We start from the raw sequence: 21,800 nt of genomic DNA on the forward strand, positions 1-21,800 counted from the left end.
TCCCAAACTCAAGCCATCCCCTTCTCTGAAGACAATCCATAGACTTTAAGAGACCGCTCATCAGGTCAGACGCCTGTAAGGACCCGACCCCGTCCAGGTATGTTCCCATAATTCTAACTTAATCTGATTTTTGACCTTAACATTTTATTAATCACCATTCTTATATTCAGGTCCATCCTCAGCTAGGGCGACCGTCCAGGCTGCTTCAAACCCAAACAAATCACCATAGTCACCAACCGACCAACTTCACGAACCTGAACCCCCGACCAAGAGACGAACCTCAATGCCGACGCCTTCACCAGCCGCACTGTAAACAACAGGGATTTCATCCAACAGTGAGGCGACTGCCTCACAGATGGGTAGACTGCCTTATGTCGCTTCAGACCCATTTCTTCCTAACATAGAGCCAATGGACACGCCTGCATCTGTCTCTGCCGTAGTCGCCTCTGGTGCGGCGGTCGCCCCAATTGACAGAGATATCTCCAATGCGGCCGCCCATATTGCTCCCGACGAACCGGTTGCAGCCGCCCTAGACGCATCCGACCAAAGAACAGCCGACTTGAGGGCAGCCGACCCTCCTCAATAGTAGACAAACGGGAAGAAGAACCCGCAGCTGCTCAACCGAGGGGTCTTTTGCAAGAGTTACAAGAAATTCCCTCTTCTGAATCAGAGACCTCTTTCAACTTGGTAAAAACTCTAAATTTCTCTCTTCAAACTAAGAGCCCAAATTCACCTGTTTCCATCATGCAGGGACCTCGATCCATACCATAGCGTCCATTTGAAGCAGCCGATGAGTAGGCGATTGAAATACCAGTCGCCCATCCTTCCAGACCTATAACAATCCTGGCACCTTCTGCGACCACGATCCGTCCAGAAGTAAGTACAACTTTCACAACTAATTCTCGATATTTGTGCTTCATGTAATCTGAAATACACATCCATTCTTCCAGGGATGTCCTGATTTAGCCCCTTTGTCGGCTGTTCCAATTCCGACGGACGCCCGAACTATAATTGCACAGGCTGTTAATCAACCTTTTCCCGACCTGGGATCAGACTTGCTTGACAGTCTTCTTCAAACCATTGGTGGCCTTCTATTTCAAATTTCTCCAGAATCGGCTGCTACCCCCATTCTTCATCAGCTGATGGAGCGACTGTCTGAACTTCGAAGTGACATCTTATTCGCTCAAATCCTGTCAGTCGGAACACCCTTACCCGATTTGGAGCAAATAAGTCTGGAAGCTTTCTTGACTTAAACCAAAGAGTCAATTCAACAAGAGACTGGAAGACTGGAAGGCCTCTCAAATTCCAAAACACAAATAGAAGAATCAGTTCAACAAAATGAGGCATAATTGAGAGCACTCCATCAAGAAAAATCTATCCTTGAAGGCCACATAGGCGATGAGCAACACCTGATTGAGCGATACAAGAAAAATGAAGCCGACTTGGACCAAGAATTAAAGATTCACGCCCGATCCTAACTTATAAGGCGATACAGTCGGCTGCTAACAACAGGAGAATCTCCAGGACAGAAGATAAATGGTCCCAGATTAAAATTGCTTTAGAGTCTCTTCTATAAAATTTTGGAAACCTTGACTTAGTAAATAAATTTTCTCCTAATGTTAAGGATCACTTTCCAAAACTCCGACCCTCCAAGCAACAGATCAAACTCATTTCATTTATATAGATTTGCAGTTCTTTGTGAATCAAAGAACAAACGCTTAATCACAAATTGAAACTTGAGCACGCCTGGAATATTTATTAAAAATGCCGCACAATCGTCCTCATGTTCCTGTAAATAATTGGTAAGGCGTTAATCAACCCTTCCTTACGGGTAATCATCCAGTTGGAGGCCATGCCGAGGACTTTTTATACATACTTAAGCAATTAGATTTCAAATTCATATTTTCCCAACGAGGCAGAAAAACCATTCATCGTGTTATTCTCCGGATGGAAAATATACTGGAGGGATATGAGACTCTTCAGGATATACAGAATCGCCTTCCTGACATTGATCATCATATGGATTTGATTGAACACCATGTGACAACCATACTCCCAGACCTTGGCTGGGATCATAGATTCTCCAACCAGTGAGCAGTTTTTTCGAGATTACGCACTCTTATTGATCGTGAGCGTCAAGCCGTGACAGACATGAAAGCTCGTACCGACTATGATCTAGAGAAGATGCAAGATCAATGGGAAAAGTACCGACCCGACTGAGAGGACCTTATTGATGAAAAACCAGAACTAATCCCTAATCACTGGAATGAAGATTCTGACTCAGAAGAAGGGAATTCTCTGCATGACTCAACATCTGATAATGATTGAACCCTTTTTGGGTCCGAACCCTTGGTAATCGGGTTCTGAATAAAATTATTGTTTCATGTTTTCTTGTTATCTAAAAAGGCAGGAAAATACCTCTTCAGATATTTAGCATTAATACAATCGTGTACCCCTTTACCTTCTTGATTTATAATAATAAAGACACCATTTCCGATCTCCTTTTGAACTATAAATGGTCCTTCCCAATTCGGAGACCACTTCCCTAATTGATCAATCTTCTTATATGTAGGAAGGATAGTTTTCCAGACCAGGTCTCCTTCTTGGAATGTTCTATAGAAAACCTTCATTCCATAAGTTTTAGCCCTGATCTCACTTTACTTCACAATCTGATCTATTGCATGGAGTCGATTGACATCCAAACTTTCCAATTGCTGCAACATAACTTGTTGATATTCCTCAGTAAACTCGTCAGTAGTAAGATTTGTACGTCCAGATGACACTCGAATTTCGGCTGGCAAAACAGCATCTTTTCCAAAGGTGAGCTGATATGGTGAAAACCCTGTGGCAGAATTTCTGTTATTCCTATGCGCCCATAAGGCTCGAGATAACAAGAAATGCCATTTTCTTGGGTTCCCTTCAATCATTCTCTTTATAATCCCAATAATAATTTTATTAGCTGCCTCTGCCTGCCCATTAGCTTGGGGATAATAAGGCGAAGAATGGTTCAGATGAATACCAAACTCTGCCAGAAAGTTTAGAAACTTCTCCCCGGTAAAGACCAGACCTTGGTCGGTTGTTATTGAATAAGGAATACCATACCTATAGATGATATGATTCAGCACAAAGTCTATCACTTCCTTTTTATCTATATTTTTCAAAGCAACCGCCTTGACCCATTTGGTAAAATAATATGTTGCAACCAGAATAAAGCAATGATTTTTAGATGATTGAGGATGAATTTTACCAATGATATCCATAGCCCAAGATTTAAAGGGCCATGGTTTTATCATAGCCTGCAATTCGGTGACTAGCAAGTGATTCAACTGTCCATGTTTCTGACACTCTTGGCAACCTTTAGAAAATTGTATATAATCTTCGAAAATCTTTGGTCAAAAGAAACTCATACGATGAATAGCCCATCTCATATTCAAACCTGCCTGATGAGCTCCACAAATTCCACTGTGTACTTTTGTCATCACCTCCAAAGCCTGCTCGGACCCCAAGCATTTCAAAAGTAAACCTTCGAATGTCCTTTTGTATAATACTCCTTCTATTAACTGGAATCGCAAAGCTTTCAGCCGTATTCCTTTTGGTACATTTGCTCCCGAATCTTGTAGATACATAATAATTTCCGTTCTCCAGTCAACTCCAGCTTCTGCTTCAGAGCTACCCTCTGCACATATATCTCTTGGGATTCCTTTACAAGCTTTTTGAGCTAATTCATCTGCAAATTGGTTTTCTTTCATAGGGATGAACTCAATTATTACTTCGGAGATTTTTTATAGCAACCGACCTACAATATCCCAATATCTGCGTAGATGAGGATAATTGCAAACATATTGTTTGTTTACTTGGTTGATTACCAATTGAGAATCCCCTCTTATGATCACGGACTGAACGTTCCTGGCTATCAAAGCTTCAAATCCCAAGATTAAAGCTTCATACTATGCCGAATTATGGGTCATGGCTTCTAATTGCAGCTGCAACTTGATCCTTTGACCATCCGGACCTTCCAACAAAACACCAGCACCCGATCTGTTTCCTGAAGTAGAACCATAAAAAAACATTAACCAATTGCGGTTACTGACATAAGACACGTATCCGGTCGGTTCCTGCTCATAACCTGCAAAGTCTGCCAAAAAGTCTGCTATTGCTTGGCTTTTCACCGCCCTCAAAGGAGAGTGACATAAATCAAAAGGAGCCAATTTAATGGCCCACTTCATAAATCTGCCTTGCATAGTAGCTATTTGCAAAATTAATTTGATGAGATCAATCCTTGAAAAAACCTCAATTCTCCTGGGCAGCATATAATGCTCAAGTTTGGTGCATGCAAACACCAATGAATAACACATTTTTTCTGGCATAGTATTATTTAATTCTGGTCCTGTAAGAGTCTTACTCAAGTAATAAATTGCCCTCTCCTTTCCATCATCTCCATCTTGTGCCAATAGTCAACTAACCACTTCGTAAGTATTTGCCAAAGTTTGAGGGGCCGACCTTCTTTGGGAGGCATCAACACAGGTGGTTGAGCCAATGCTTGCTTTATAGCTTCTAAATCTGTCTGTTGATTTGGTCCCCACTTGAAAGCAACTTCTCCAGCCTTCAATAACTTAGTAGTTGGCCTGAACTTGCCAGCAACATTGAAAATGAACCGTCTGAGATAATTTACCTTCCCCAAAAGACTTTGTATTTCTTTAACCGTCTTGGGTGGTCGGCTGGAAAGAATTGCTTTGGCTTGATTAGCATCGATCTCTATTCCCCTCTCATGTACCAAGAATCCCAAGAAAATCCCGGTTGAAATACCGAAAACACATTTAGTTGGATTCATCTTCAATTTGTACCTCTTCATCCGCTTGAAAGCCTCTTTAAGATCTCTCAAATGTTCCTCAAAACTAGAGGATTTGACTATAACATCATCTATATATACCTCCATAGATTTACCAATAAGATTATAAAAGATTGAATTCATGGCCCTCTGATAAGTTGCCCTGCATTCTTCAAACCGAAAGGCATGACCGTCCACTAGTAGATACCTAAAGCTCCTGGACATCTGAATGTTGTCTTATGAATGTCTTCTTCTGCCAAAAAGATTTGGTTATATCCTGCATAACCATCCATCAAACTGAGAATTTTATGTCTTGCCGCTGAATCAATTAGTATGTCAGCCATAGGCATCACATATTCATCTTTAGGAGTGGCCATATTAAGATCCCTGAAATCAATGTATATTCTGATCTTACCATTCTTTTTAACCACTGGTACAATATTCGCCAACCAATCTGCATAACGGCAAGGCCGGATGAAACCTACTTTAAGAAGTTTATGAATTTCCTCTTTGATCTGAGGTATCAAATCAGGACTCATATGCCTTGGAGGTTTCTTGTAAGGTTTAAAACCCTTTTTAATAGACAATCGATGCTCTATCAGACTTCGCTCTAGACCAGGCATTTCTGAATAATCCCAAGCTGAACAATTAATATTTTTTTTATAACCTCGAGCATCAATATTTGTTGCTCTTCAGAAAAATAACCACTCATCCTGATTATTTTTGGAACCAAGTCGGTTCCTAAGTTAAATTCCAATAAAGGATCTTGCGCTGAAAAGGCTGGTTCTGTTTTCTCTATTAAATCAGGCCAACGAAATTGTTCATCTTCTTGGAAATGAACATCATGAATCTTTTTGATTTTTTCTACTTTTCTCAAAAGTTGATCTAAATAAAACTGATTAATAAGTACATTACAATCTTGTAAATTTGCACCTTCCATGAAAAATATTGTATAAAGTAGGTTTGGCTTTCTCATGAGCTATACAGTAACATTGTTCTTCTAAAAGAACATTGAATTATGGCTGATGAATTTAAAACCCTTCTTTGGGTATTCATTAGTCATAAACAACTGAGACATTGGGGGTACATGACTGGAATAAAAAAAACTGATTTTTCAAGTTGTTCTGATGCTCCGAAACGGTTGTCATTTGCCTCCATTTTGAAGACCTGATTGCCTTCCCAGAACATTAATTGTTGATGCAGTGTTGATGGTACACATTGAGATGCATGAATCCAGTCTCGTCCAAGTAGGATTGAGTATGTAGTATCCGCATCCACCACAAAGAAAACAGAAGAAATCTTTTTAGGACCGACTTCAATTGTAGCGACCAACATACCTTTTGGTCTGGTCGGCTGCCCTATGAAGCTGGTCATCTCAAAATCTACTGGAGACAAATCGTAAATTCCCTTCCCTAACTCCTTGAGAGTTTTTAATGGCATCACATTGAAGACGGCTCCATTGTCTATAAAAACCTTCGTGATTGGTTTCCCGCAAATATGAGCATTAACATATAGAGGCTTTAAATGAGACGCTGTGCCTTCTGGAATGGGATGAAAGACTATTAGAGGAACCTCTGACTGAAAATCAGGATCTGAAATCTTTGCCCATTCTGGCTCTTCTATAAAATCATCCACCAGACTTGCCCACAGGGGTTCTTCTTTAATCCAATTAATTCCTGTCATTCGGCAGGGAACTCGTGGCCCTAGTCGAGACTTGACAGACCTTGAATCTGTTTCCAGAATTTTGTCTCTGGTAACAGTTTCAGGTTGAGTTGTCAGAGATTCCAAACGAAATTCCTCCAGAGATGGATTGATGTTAATTCGCTCACAATACTGACATATGAAACCTTCAATTCTTTCATCTGATATCCCTTTACCTCTTTTTTGTATGAACCGACCTCCCTCATTGCACTCAAAAACGCCTTGCACATACTTCGGCTGCCTTGAGGAGGAGTTTTTTATGGACCAACCTCCCTCATGATAACTGGCAGCACCTCGCATATTGGTCGGCTGCTTTGACGAAGCGACTTCTATGGACCGACCTCTTTCCAGAGGATCAATAGCACCTTGCACATCATTTGGCTGCTCAAATGAGACGACCCTAATGGACCAACCTCTTTCAGTATAATTAACAACGCTTCGGATGTCGTTCGGCTGCTTTGATGAGGCGACCCGTATGGACCGACCTTCTTCCGGGGAATTAATAGCGCCTTGCATATCATTCCACTGCTTTGATGAAGAGACCTTATCCCTGTACCTCGCAGCATACCTGCGCTTGGCATTCCGAATCTGAGTACGATTCATGCCTGGAAAACGAGGATCCACATCAATTGGTAAAGGTTTTTTATTTCGAGTCCATTTGCTCCCGACCAAGCCAGTCTTTCTAGTCGGGTGGTCCCGAACCAAAACTTGCTCCTTTAACTCCACATTAAAAAAACCATCTTGGTTATCCCATTTTCAGCCACTGTGTTTTCACAAACCTTGAATTTTTCTTCTGGTCGGCCACTATTTGATGAGTTTCCTTTTCCCAATCTAGGACTTGTTTGTATATTAACCATTGTTGTGGTTACTTTTGGAAAATGTTGTTGCTCTACACCCAAAGTAATATATTTGAGCCGACCTGCCATAATGGCCTTTTGGATCTCATTTCGAAAATGAGTACATTGACTTGTATTGTGCGTGAAAGAGTTATGCCACTTACAATATGGTCTCCGTTTGATCTCTTCCTTAGTAGCCAACGTTTGCCCTTTTGGAATTCGAATCTAGCCGTCAGTTAGCAAAATATCCAAAATTTCATCAGCCTTTGAATTGTCAAATGTAGGTTACTCTCTTCCTTCAGTTCCTGGCACTGGCTTTAATTTAGAGCACACATAAGGTTTTCCTGAAATGATTTTGGCCGCCATTTCTTCTGTCTGATCATAATCAAAGTCGTATGTTTCTGTTTCCATACTCGCCATATGCTGAACTTTATTACGCCTGAAATTCTGATCTTTCTCTCTGAAAAGGGACTCTAAACGTCCAGCCTTGGCAGCGAGACTTGCCAAATCTTCTACATCATGAGCAGTGAGTGCCTCTCTTAGGCGGCCATGCATATTTCTAACCACTAAATTGGTCATTTCTTTTTCATTGATTATAGTAGGACAACGCCCTTTCATCAATCGCACCCTTTCAATAAACTGTGAGGCTGACTCTTCTGGGTATTGCTTCAATTCCAATAAATCGGTGAGAGAAACAGTTGGTAAATGATTGAAAAATCTAGCATGAGATGCCATTTCCAAACCTTCCCAATTTTGTATTTGCCCAGGTGGCAGATTTACAAACCATGAAAAAGCTGTTCTAGTAAGAGATAACCCAAATAATTGCAGTTTATAAAAAGGATTATTTCCAACTTCCCCCAACTGTGCTGTAAAGCGACCCACATGCTCTATGGTGGAGGATCCGTCTTCCCCTGAAAAAGCATGGAAATCAGGTGGCCGATAATTCCTTGGAAGTGGATAATCGTTAATGATCCTTTCGGGGAAAGGTCTTTGATAAGCAACGCGATTGGCCATCTAAGGATTCAAACCAAAATGCACCCTCAACACTTGTGCAATCTCTTTAGGATCTACACGAGGGATTTGTTGATCAGGGATAAAGATAGGATCCTGAATATGTGCTCCCTGCCTCTCTTCCTTGACAACATTTGGCTGCAGATTGTCAACTCTTGGTCCCAAAGGAACATTATTAGGGAAAGTTAGAGGAGTCTTTCCCCTATCTATTCGGTTGAAAGTTGTGGCGCTTGGCAATGTACTGTCAACGTATGATGGCCCTGCGAAATTTGCTTGCATTCTTGATGGTGATATTGCTGAAGGCGTTTGAGTGGGTTGAAGAGTAACCCTTGATAAAGCTTGATCTAACATATTCTACATGAGATTCTATTGCTCGCGCAATATGATGTTCTGTTGCTCTTGCAACATATTCTGCATAGCCAAAGTTTGCTGATTGTTCAATTGTTGAACATAAGACAACCAATCGGTAGGTGGTTGGGGAATCTCCCCTGGATTTGGCATGACAGGTGGTGAAATATTTTCTCCTACTGGTACTGATGATGATTGAGGTTGTGAGCCTGCCATAGTGATCTTTCTGATGATTCGGCCGGACCTCAGTCGTATAAAATTCTCTGTTGATGTAGGATCAGCAATCTTGCCTTTCTCCCACTGTGGTCGCCAATTTGTTGATGTATTTTTTCAACAATAAAAGGTAAAATCCGAAAATAAGAAATTATCTTCGAATTTGATATAATTAGTGCCTGAGATTAGGAATCTCTAAACACTGTACGGTACAGAAAAATAAACTGGAAAATAAAAGACTGAAAATTTAAATGATGATCCCCGAATCACTGACTTTGCTGTCGTTTGAAGATAATTGAAGATCCTCTTTCAGTTGCAAATTCCAATCCTTAAATATTCCTCTGAAACAATCCTTGGAACCGTCGCCTGAACGGTTACAACGCCTCCCTTCAACCGTCTGCTAATTCCTTTTCTGCTGACACGTGTTTTTAACCGTCTTGTTACCCACGTAGCCCAACCGACCAAGCTACTGTTCTCACTTGCTCTCCGCAGCATCCGACCTCCACAACAACCGATTCGCTCATCCAACTGCGAATCGACCAACCTGCCAGTCCGACCGCAGATCTTCCGACTAACTTATCCGACCGCAAACCAACCGACCTATTTGTCCGACCGCAGACCTTCTGACTTGCGAATCATCCGATTTATGAACCGTCCGGCCTGCGGACCATCCGACTTGCAGCCCATCCGACTCGCGAATCGTCCGACCTGCGGACCATCCCACTTGCGGCCCATCCGACTCGCGAATCGTCCGACTTATGAACCGTCCGACCTGCGGACCATCCGACTTGCGGCCCATCCGACTTGCGATTTTCTTGGAAAATCGTCCACTTCACCCGATTTTTTTTTAAATACCCCCTTAAAAGTCTAACAACCCAATTATGGGCCCACCTCTTCTTCTACTTTGAGCTTTTTAATCTAATTATAAATTTCATACATAACAATTATAAAATAATTAAAATCACAAAATCAAAATAAATATAAAAATTAAAAAAAAAATTATATCTTCAATGCCAAACACAACAACTGACTATTTGTGAACATCTTCTGGCATCCAAATTGTACTATCTCCCAAAATGTCTCCCAAAAAGTTAAACCTTGTGAATACAATAATAATTAAAAAAAGAATGAAAGATAAATTACAGTAGCAATCGATTGTTCGATTAACATATCTTAACAAATAAATAGAATAATAAAAAGGAAAAAAATAAAAAAATAGAATGAAAGATAAATTACATTAGCAATCGATTGGTCGATTAACATATGTCAACATTACGGCGGGAAAGACTATTCAAGTAGTAGCACATTCTATCTTCAAACGTTTTGCTTCTGCAAAATAATAGAAAAATAATAAAATTTAGTAAACAAAAATAAGAGAAAATATGAACAATAAGAATGATCAAAATTTGTAAAAAAAATATGAATTCCAAAGCAAAATAAATTTGAGATTGATCTCAAATACATCAAATATATAGATAAAATATAGACCATGAAAATTATATCATCCCACTACCCATTTCCTTTAACCGACTTTTATCCTATAACTGTATTTTTTGTTTTATTAAACTAACTTATAAATATATTTTATTTTTTATTAATATAACCATACAAATATGAATATAAATATAATTATTAATAAAAAATGAATTAAATTAAGAATTAAATTAAATTAAATAAAAAATTGAAAACACCGATATACATATAAAATTAACCTAAAATTCATTAGATTTTTTAAAATTTTAAATTTAAATAAAATTATGTAAAAAATAGATATAGGATATCACATGTTTCTTACAAAAATATTATTAATTTATTTATGAATTATAATCTAATAAAAAAATAAAGTAATTAAATATAAAAAATTTATGAAAAATTTAGATAATAAAAATAGTTAATTATAACATTAATAAGAGAAAATAATGGAATAGTAAATTGTAATTTTAAAAAATTGTACAAAAATAAAATTAAAAAAAATCTCAAAATTATGAGATTGTAGAATTTCAAAACTTTTAAAGAAAGTGGGTCCACATATAAAATTACCATGATATCAGTATTTTAAGAAAAATATTCGAACATTAACACTAACAAAATAACACATATAAATAATAAAATAAATACCCAAATATATGTATACAAATAAAAAATAATTCAAAAATATTCAATTAATATATATAATATTTCTAACTAAGACAAAATATCTTAATATTATAGAAAATTATCCAAATAATTAAGCATTTAAAATCAAAAATGAAATTTAATCTAATAATTTCTCCATATTTATATATATTTAGCAACATTTATCCAAATATTTTAAATTAATTATAATTACAAAATCAAAATAAATATAAAAATTAAAAAAACTTATCGAATTTAATGATTGGCGATATCTTCGATGCCAAACGCAACAACTCACTGTTTGTGAATATCTTATCGCATCCAAATTGTACTATCTCCCAAAACGTCTTCCAAAACGTCAAACTTTGTGAATACAATAAAAAAAAATAGAATGAAAGATAAATTACAGTAGCAATCGATTGTTCGATTAACATATATCAACAAATAAATAGAATAAATCAAAAAGGAAAAAAAACAAAAAAATAGAACGAAAGATAAATTACATTAGCAATCGATTGGTCGATTAACATATGTCAACATTCCGGCGGGGAAGACTATTCAAGTAGTAGCACATTCCATCTTCAAACGTTTTGCTTCTGCAAAATAATAGAAAAAAAATAAATTATTAAACAAAAAATAGAGAAAATATGAACAATAAGAATGATCAAAATTCGTCAAAGAACCCGTATATAAAACATAATTCCAAAGCAAAATAAATTTGACATTGATCTCAAATACATCAAATATATATAGATAGAATATATATCATGAAAACTATATCATCTTACTACCCATTTTTTCTAACCGTATTACCCTCTATCACTTTTATCTGTATTTTTTATTTTATTAAATTAACTTATAAATATATTTTATTTTTCATTAATATAACCATACAAATATGAATATAAATATAATTATTAATAAAAAAATGAATTAAATTAAGAAGTAAATTAAATAAAAAAAATTGAAAACACCGATATACATATAAAATTAATTTAAAATTCATTAGATTTTTTAAATTTTTAAATTTAAATAAAATTATTTAAAAAATGGATATAGAATATCATATGTTTGTTACTAAAATATTATTAATTTATTTATGAATTATAATCTAATAAACAAATAAAGTAATTAAATATAAAAAATTTATGAAAATTTATATAATAAAAATTGTTAATTATAATATTAATAAGAGAAAATAATGAAATAGTGATTGTAATTTTAAAAAATTGTACAAAAATCAAAATTTAAAAAAAAAGATTTTTTTTTTAAAAAAATTCTTAGATTGCAGGATTTCAAAACTTTTAAAGAAAGTGAGTCCACACCCTTTGCTATAATTATATATAGGATATGATACATTATTGTTGGTAATTTAAAAAATAATACTCCATTTGTACAAAACATTCTACAACATTTTTTTTTATTTCTTTCAAACATTCTACAATATTTCTAAAATAAAAAATAATAAAATATATTTAATCTCTATTTCATACTTTATCCCACCATATCACCAAACAAAAAATAAATAAATATACAATTTTCTCTCTCATTCCATCACCTAATTCCCAACTTACCATACTTAGTAATACCCACCTAAATTTTCGTGCCGAAATCAAATATTGTGCGGTGTTTGAAACTGAAGAATTATTAATTTTGTGTTGAATTATGACTTTTTTTGAATGGATAAAATATATAGTTCATATATTATGTTAATATGTGTATATATTATATATATATTTTTATAATATTTAGATAATTGTATCATTTAAAAACAAAGTTGTGAACAAACACAAAGTTCATATATACTCAACAATTATTTCATTTAAGAAATATATGTAAACAAAAAAATACTACAAAATATGGGTTTTGTTTGATTTTGATTTGAAATTGAAATTTAAATATTATATGACCTTTTTTGTTTCCGAAGGAACTCTCATCAACTAGTAAAATACAAGGTCACATTTATCTTTTGCATCATTGTACTTAATATTAAAAATATCATTATATTTGTATAATTTTTTTGTAAAAATATCATTCTATTAGTATTGTAAGACATTAATGAAAGTATTTTGTAATTTTTTCTTAATTTGTATTACGTTTTGATATTATAATTAATATTCAAATATCAACTCGCAAAAAGTAAATGAAATATTTGAACCGGACGAATGTAGTAATATATATTTATTAATAATTGTGCGAGATCAATAATAATATTTTTTTATTTAGAATACAAACAAAGGCACCTAAAAAAACAAAAGAAAAGGTTGTAATTCTTTTATTTAATTTAAGATGTTGCACAGTAAATAATTAATAAAAATATTGCAAAACAAAAAACAAACGTTATAATTTTATTCAATTTATAATACATTTTTCTTTAAACCTATTATCTGCAACTATTATTTTTATCTAAATTATTCCAAGCTATTTTTGCACCAATTTTATAAAACTTTTTAAATATAGTTAATAAAATTTGAATTAATTTAATAATTAAAAACTTATCATGCAACATTCATAATAATAATAATAATAATAATAATAATAATAATAATAATAATAATAATAATAATATCAATTAATTATATATAATAATTAATGATATATATGTTTGATATTTTGGTTCTTTTAAGGTGCCTAATTGATGAGACCTATTTAAAGATCTAGTATATATATAGCAATGTGCCTAATAATTTTAATGTGCAATATTTATTAGTAATACAAATCTACTCTACTTATTTATTAGGAGGCTAATATTAATAAGCTTAATTGAGGGTTTATTTAATTTTTTTGATTTGATATTAAAGTTTTGAGTTAGTTTTGATTTATATACTATGTTAATATATACTAGATTTGAGATACGATCCATTTATTTGGGGTCAGGTCGAGTTGATTTGAGTATGGGTCGGAAATTGTGTACTTTTATCGAGTTCAGATAAAATTTCGGATCTAAGAGTAAATTCTATTCGAATCTGATTAATATATTAATAATATATCAATTATATGTATTACAGCTATTTTTAATGATATAAATTATATTAAAAATATTTTTTATTTATTATAATATTTTTGAATAAAATATATAACTTTTAATATATATCGAGTCCGTGTTCAGTCCAATTCTAAATTAAAATTTAAGAATTGTAAAGTTTTTTCTGAGTCTGTCGGATCCATCGAGTCTTATCGGATATTATTAGAGTCGGGTCTAGGTATAGCCGAATTCAAATCAGGTCTTAGGTCCAACAATATCTATTCGAGTCCGGTCTTGGCTCCGGCTAAACCCGACTCATTGTTATTCCTATTTTATTATATAATTATTTATATAAAAAAATATAATATTTTTAGTAAAAATCCTACAAATCGATGTTTACTTGTGATGTTTTAGTTTTGAGTTTTGATTTTGAATAGTAAAATTTTGAATTTAAATAGTTGTTTGATGTGATATAAATATGTGTTGATGTGATGTTTTGATACTAAAATTAAATTTTAGTATAATAAAATAAATAAAAATTGAATGTTTGATTTGATGTTTTTGAAAAAAAAAATTATAATAGTAAAATCAGGTATAAAACTCGACAAGTAAATGAACCCAATAATTTTTGTTCCATATAGAAACAAACACTCCTAATGACCTAGGTGCTACAAGATTTCATGTACCAAAAGAATAAAAAATTAAATCAATGTCAACAAAAGGTTTTCTTTTGTCAATTTTTTTTTAAAATTTTATTATTTGAAATCACCTTTTTGAAAAAAAAAAAAAATCTCATAAAATAGTCGATAAAATACTATGATTTTAACAACAAATTCAAATAAAATTTTCAAAATTCACAAAATAAAATAAAATAAAATAAACATAGACACAAGAGATATGATTTTAAATTTGAATAGTACTTCCTCCTCGGGACTATGGTGTCTATTTTTATGTAGATTTAAAAATTTAGAAGGATATAATTACTAGATAATTAAAAATATATTAGTAAAAAAAATTATCGTATAATAAATATAATTATATATTAAAATTAAGATAATTAATTAGTATAATAATTTTTTTTAAAAAAATTATACATAAAATTGAATCGTGAAAGATAAATAATTATCACTGAAAAATAAAATTTAAATGAAAACAAATATTCTCTCCATTAATTAGAAATGTAATCGTCACTTACTTTTTGAATATAAATTTTAAAATATTAGTATTTTATAGATAATTATACAATAAAAGAATAAAAAGATATTTATACCTTTAAATCTATTTACTTTTTAATTGTAGTAGATAATTTTTATTAAAATAAAAAATACAATTATTAAAAAAAGGCAAACAAACATATTATAAAAAATTAAGATACTAAAATGATAAAATGAATAATTAAAAATAAAAAGTGATGATATTTAATATAATATTTTAAATTAAAAATTAAGTTCTTCTTTCTTATTCCAAATTTTTTTTGTTTATCTAAATTATTGTAAATATAAAAAATTAGATAAAATATAATAAATAAATAAATAAATAAATAAATAATGTATTAATAAAATAATTATTACATAATAAATATAATTATAATTTAAAATTGATATATAATTAAATAATTTAATTAAAATTAAAAAATTTAAAATATCATTAAAATTTATAATTATATTTTTCTAAAAATAATAAATTATATAAAACATATCAAAATAAAAAAGTATATTTTATATAAATGAAAGGAATATACTCTCTCTGTCTCATTTCTATATATTCATTCGCTTTTTCGACTGAATTTTAAAAATATTAGTATTATATTGGAATAAAGTAGAAATAAAAGTAAAAAGACTAAATTAAACTATTAGTATTATATGATATAAATATAATGACATTTGTGTAATATATTGTAAATTGAAAAAGTATTTGTAATATTAGATTGATAGTACAATTATTAAAAAGAAAATTAATATTTTATTATAAGACGGACCAAAATAAAAAAATGAATAGATTGTTAAGAGACCGATAAAATATATTGGGGTGTGTTTGTTTGGGGAGTGGATTAGATTTCCACTATTCATCCTATTTTTTTTTCCCTAAAAACATCAAATCAAACACCTATTTTTTATTTTTTATATTATACTAAAAATTAATTTTACATTTAAAACATCACATCAACACCTATTTATATCACATCATACAACTATTCAAATTCAAAATTTTTACTATTTAAATCCCAACTCAAAATCCAAAACCCCAAACAAGCACACCTAAAAGCGTTTTGTAACAACACGACTATACGTATTAACCATGCGTTAATTTTAAAAGAAATCTTTTTTGCTAAAAAAAATAGAAAAAGGAATTAATATCTGATGTCAATCGTGGCCGTTAAATTCAGTAAGGCGGTCGGTCCGCCGTTCTTATCCGTCTGCCATAACCAGAACCACCTTCCTTCCTTAATAGAATTTCAGACCTTTCCCTTTCGCCGTTCCTCGCGTTAAATATGATAATCCAAATTTCCAGGATTACAAAATTCTTCTTCTATTTCCCTCATTCGACTTCACCCTAATTGCGAAGATTCAGGAATCGTCGACCGCCATTACTGCACCTCGCCGGAGCGCCGCCCTGTTTTCAAGGAATCGGAGTTTGTCGCCGTCTTCTTCTCCGCCGGTGCGTCGATCTATTTATTTATTTATTTGTTTATTTCTTTCGGTATGCTGTCGAGATCGTGCTTCGATCTGTTGAACCTCGACGACTATTCGAGCGATCGGCAGCCGCCGCGTCTGCCTCGTTTGATTTCCGTACCGGGAATCATTTCCGATTTCGACGATTCGAGCAATGCCGGCTCCGGCGCCGACTCCGATTTGCCGGAGCGGCGGCGGATAGTGGTGGCGAACAAGCTACCGCTGAAAGCCGTCCGTAGTGATAACAATTGGGAATTCGATTGGGATGAAGAAGCCCTAATTTTGCAATTGAGGGACGGATTTCCGCCAGGTGTCGAAATCCTGTACGTCGGATCTTTAAGCGTCGAAATCGATCCAACGGATCAGGACGCCGTCGCCCACCGCCTCTTCGAGAACTTCGGATGTATTCCGACATTCTTACCGCCGGATTTACTGAACCGATTCTACCACGGCTTCTGCAAGCACTACCTATGGCCACTGTTTCACTACATGCTTCCGTTGAGTCCCGACCATGGCGTCCGCTTCCACAAGGCCACGTGGCAGGCCTACGTCTCCGCCAACAAGGTTTTCGCCGACAAAGTAATGGAAGTGATCAATCCCGACGAGGATTATGTCTGGATTCACGATTACCATCTCATGATCCTCCCGACATTCCTCCGCAAACGCCACCACCGCATCAAGCTCGGATTCTTCCTCCACAGCCCCTTCCCGTCGTCGGAAATTTACCGGACATTGCCGGTCCGGGAGGAGATTCTCCGGGCACTTTTGAATTGCGATCTTGTCGGATTTCATACATTCGATTACGCCCGACATTTCTTGTCCTGCTGCAGCCGAATGCTCGGCCTCGATTATCAGTCGAGGCGAGGCTACATCGGACTGGATTACTACGGCAGAACTGTAAGCATCAAAATCCTCCCTGTCGGAATCCACATGGGACAGATCCGATCGGTGATGTCGCTGCCGGAAACTGCCGACAAAATCAAGGATTTGTGTAAGAAGTACGAGGGGAAGGTGTTGTTCCTCGGCGTCGACGATTTGGACATGTTCAAAGGGATAAGTTTGAAGCTTTCGGCATTCGGTTTGCTTTTGGAGCAGAATCATATGTACAGAGGAAATGTAGTATTGGTACAGATCATGAACGCCCCTCGGAGCTGCGGGAACGATATCCGCGAAGTTCAGACAGATATCGACAACGTTGTGTGCACGATCAATGCTCGGTACGGCGAGAAAGGGTATCGACCGATTGTCTGTATAAACGGGCCGGTGAGTTTTCAGGACAAGGTCTCTTACTTCGCCGTGTCTGAATGCGTTGTGGTGAGCGCCGTCCGGGACGGAATGAACTTGGTGCCGTATAAATACACGGTGGCGAGGCAGGGCACCCCGGAATTGAACAAATCATTAGGACTCGTCGAAACGGGTCCCAAAAAGAGCGCAATCATCGTCTCCGAGTTCATCGGATGCTCGCCGTCGTTGAGCGGCGCCATCCGCGTGAATCCATGGGACATCGACCGCATGGCGGAGGCCATGGCTTCAGTAATGATAATGTCGGAAATGGAGAAAGAGTTGCGCCACGAGAAGCATTACAAGTACGTGGCATCGCACGACGTAGCGTATTGGGCTCGGAGTTTCGACCAAGATCTCGAACGGGCGTGCTCGGATCATTACCGAAAACGGTGTTGGGGTATCGGATTCGGGTTGAGCTCGAGGGTCGTGGCATTGGGGCCGAATTTTCGGAAGCTATCGGTTGAGCACATTGTTCGGGCTTACAATACGAGCCGTAGCCGGCTTATCCTTCTTGATTACGACGGTACCATGATGCCTCCGGATAGGGTCGACAAGTCTCCGAGCCCAGAGGTTATCTCTGTCTTGAATAGTCTTTGCGACGATCCGAGCAATACCGTGTTTGTCGTTAGCGGACGAGGGAAGGATTCGCTCGCGAAATGGTTCTTGGAATGCCAAGGGCTCGGTTTGTCGGCGGAGCACGGTTACTTAAATAGGTGTGTATTACATTTCTTTTTAAACGGCGAAGCTTTAATCTAGGCGTCGAATCGAGAACTAATTTGGTGTTGTTTGTAGATGGAGCAAGAATTCAGAGTGGGAGTCGAGCGATTTGGCGATCGATTTGGACTGGAAAAAGATTGTGTTGCCGGTGATGGAGCATTACACGGAGGCGACGGACGGTTCGTCGATCGAGCAGAAGGAGAGTGCGTTGGTTTGGCATCATCAAGAAGCCGATCCCGACTTCGGGTTGTGGCAGGCGAAGGAGCTTCTCGATCACCTTGAGAGCGTCCTCGCCAACGACCCCGTGGTCGTCAAAAGTGGCCAGCAAATTGTCGAAGTGAAACCTCAGGTCAGATCATTAAATGATCATCTCACCTAAAAGTTTTAATAATGCATACTCCCTCCGTCCGGCTCTAAGAATCATTTACCATTGTACTTAACTTTAAAAATATTCTTATATTGTATATTTTTTAGCAGAAGTATTTTTGTCATTTTTCTTTAATTTGTACTACGTTTTCATATAAAAATTACTATTCAAAGATCAACATGCAAAATGTAAATGAGATCTTGGAGCTGGACAGAGGTAGTATTTCTTTGAGCTTAACATCTTATTATTGTAACGAAACAATGCGTGTGCGCGTAGGGCGTGAGCAAAGGCGTGGTGGTGCAAAATCTTGTCTCGGCTATGCGGAAGAGGGGGAAGGCGGCGGACTTTGTGCTGTGTGTGGGCGACGACAGGTCGGACGAGGATATGTTCGAGGCGGTGGGGAGGTGTGGGGAGGGGCTGGCGGAGGGGGCGGAGGTGTTTGCGTGCACGGTGGGGCAGAAGCCGAGCATGGCCAAGTATTATCTCGACGACTCGTTTGAAGTTATGCGGATGCTTAAGGGGCTTTCGACTTCGACTCCGACTTCGATTTCGAAATCGGACAGCAAAATGAGAGTAGAAGTAGAGTGAGTATAGATAGTTTGTCGATGTTTTTTTGTACATATGAAGGAAAGAAGAGAGGATAGAGATATAGTGTGATGGTGATGGATCATTTGATCTTATTACCAAATAGAATTGTCACCTTTTTTTTGGTATTGTTCTGATCTATATACATGAAAGGGAAATTTAGGTTGTTTCACTTTTATCGATTCATTTATATTTTATTGTAGTATAAAATAATAAGTTAGGATTGGGAGAAATTTAATATGATTATATATGTAATACTAATTTTACACTAATTCCATAAAATAATAACATAGGATTTGGAGTAATTTGATATAAAATAATAATATAAAATTAATTTTTATTACCGATAAGTTGGATATAAAAAAAAATTAAATTATTACATAAGAATAATTTGAACATATAAATTAATTTTAAAGGTTGATACGAGAGTACGATAGTAAGGTAAATAAAAAAATATATGAAATGAGTGTAGAAATATATGAAAGGGAGTAATTGGGAATTAGCAGGGAGGTGTTAAGAAAATAAAATTTTATATAGAGAATAAAGAAAAAAATATTTTGAGATGCGAAAATTTTAGATGAATTAACCCATAATATAAAATTAATTTTTATTACCGATAAGTTGGATATAAAAAAAAAATTAAATTATTACACAAGAATAATTTGAACAAATAAATTAATTTTAAAAGTTGATACGAGAGTACGATAGTATGCGAAAATTTTAGATGAATTAACCCATAATATATAATTAATTTTACACTAATTCCAATTAATTCTGTCTGTGATAAATCGATAGTATAAAAAATAATAATGTATATTGAATTATTATTTATAAGTAGTTTGATAATATAAAAAACTAATAATGTACATTGAAATCTATTTTTTTGAATACATAAAAAAAATATTACTCTTCTATTTCAAAACAATTGACTTTTTCTTTTGTTTATTCTACTTTACATGATAGTAGTATTTTTCTATATTTAATAAAATTTATTAATTTAAAATATATTTAATAAATATAATCAATTTAGTTAACTTTTTAAAATATAACATTATAGATTATATATAGAATTCACTCAAAATATTTTATTTTTTATTTTTTATTAATAAATATTTTATCTATATTTAAGATTTTTCATATTTTATAAAAATTAATATATATTTGTATTATATAAAAGTTTATTTTTTTAAAAATAATATTTATATGACTATATTTTATTGAGATATAATTTTTAAAATATTTAAGGATATATATTCTAAATATTACTAACATCAACATTCGTGACACCATATCGTCATGATATTTGTGGTCAGCATGGATATATGATATATGCAACTAGACCTGACAATGAGATAGTTCGTATTGCGTTGAATACTTTAAACTGGTTAAATAATTAAATCATAATCTGATCCATTTAATATTGTATCGGGTTCGTGTTGATCCGTTTATTATCATGTCGGATTCGTGTTGATCCGTTTATTATCGTATCGAGTTCGTGTTGATTCGTTTAGATAATTGAGTCGAAATTCTTGATTCAAATCCAACTTTGTTTGTCAGGTTCTCATGATATGTTAACTTTTTCCGATTCTAGTGTAATGTGTCAGTGAATTATGTTGGATTATTTAAGATTGAACTTAGTTCAAATTAATATGTAGACTAATTATTAAATTAAAATTATTTTACATATATAATAAATACATTAATTAATATTAATATATTAGAATCAAGTTGTCTTGTCGGGTTCAAGTTAAGGGCCTCAATCATAACTCAACCTATTTATTATCGAGTCAGATTCGTATTAATCATATACATAATCGGGTAGAAATCTCTCACCCATATTCAATTTGTTCGTATCGAATTATCATATCAGGTCAATTTTTGCTAGCTCTATATGCTAACATTGCATCTCTTGTGTGGTTACAAGTAGTAAGGCCTTTTATTTAGTTAGATTAAACTAGTAAAATAAACACAAGTTGAAAATTCAATCCGAATACAATACAAAAATCCTTTTTGGGGCTAATAATTAGGCACAAAATATTTTTAGAGTAATATATTTAAAAAATACCATTTAAACTTAATAAAAATTTACATAAATACAACTAAAATTAAAGTTATATTATACTAAAAATCAATTTTACATTCAAAACATCACATCAAC

General features: G+C 34.3%; 1 protein-coding gene across 1 annotated transcript; it reads left to right on the forward strand.

The window, feature by feature from the left end:
• Positions 1 to 16,448: 16,448 nt before the first annotated feature.
• On the forward strand, positions 16,449 to 19,839 carry LOC127248657 (probable alpha,alpha-trehalose-phosphate synthase [UDP-forming] 11). Its single transcript, XM_051271113.1, has 3 exons — positions 16,449 to 18,686; positions 18,766 to 19,039; positions 19,334 to 19,839. Exons 1-3 carry the CDS (start codon positions 16,720 to 16,722, stop codon positions 19,643 to 19,645), a joined length of 2,553 nt encoding a protein of 850 aa, XP_051127070.1. The 5' UTR covers positions 16,449 to 16,719; the 3' UTR covers positions 19,646 to 19,839.
• Positions 19,840 to 21,800: the final 1,961 nt, after the last annotated feature.

This window comes from Andrographis paniculata, unplaced genomic scaffold (genome assembly GCF_009805555.1).
Source record: "Andrographis paniculata isolate CXL003 unplaced genomic scaffold, ASM980555v1 Contig34END, whole genome shotgun sequence".
Classification (NCBI taxonomy): Eukaryota; Viridiplantae; Streptophyta; class Magnoliopsida; order Lamiales; family Acanthaceae; genus Andrographis; species Andrographis paniculata.

Excerpts from the sequence above, each read along its gene's own strand:
- LOC127248657 (XM_051271113.1), top strand. The coding sequence starts at position 16,720 with ATGCTGTCGAGATCGTGCTTCGATCTGTTGAACCTCGACGACTATTCG. Across the intron at positions 18,687-18,765 it reads GAGCACGGTTACTTAAATAG|ATGGAGCAAGAATTCAGAGT; the intron begins GTGTGTATTACA and ends TGTTGTTTGTAG. Across the intron at positions 19,040-19,333 it reads TTGTCGAAGTGAAACCTCAG|GGCGTGAGCAAAGGCGTGGT; the intron begins GTCAGATCATTA and ends GTGTGCGCGTAG.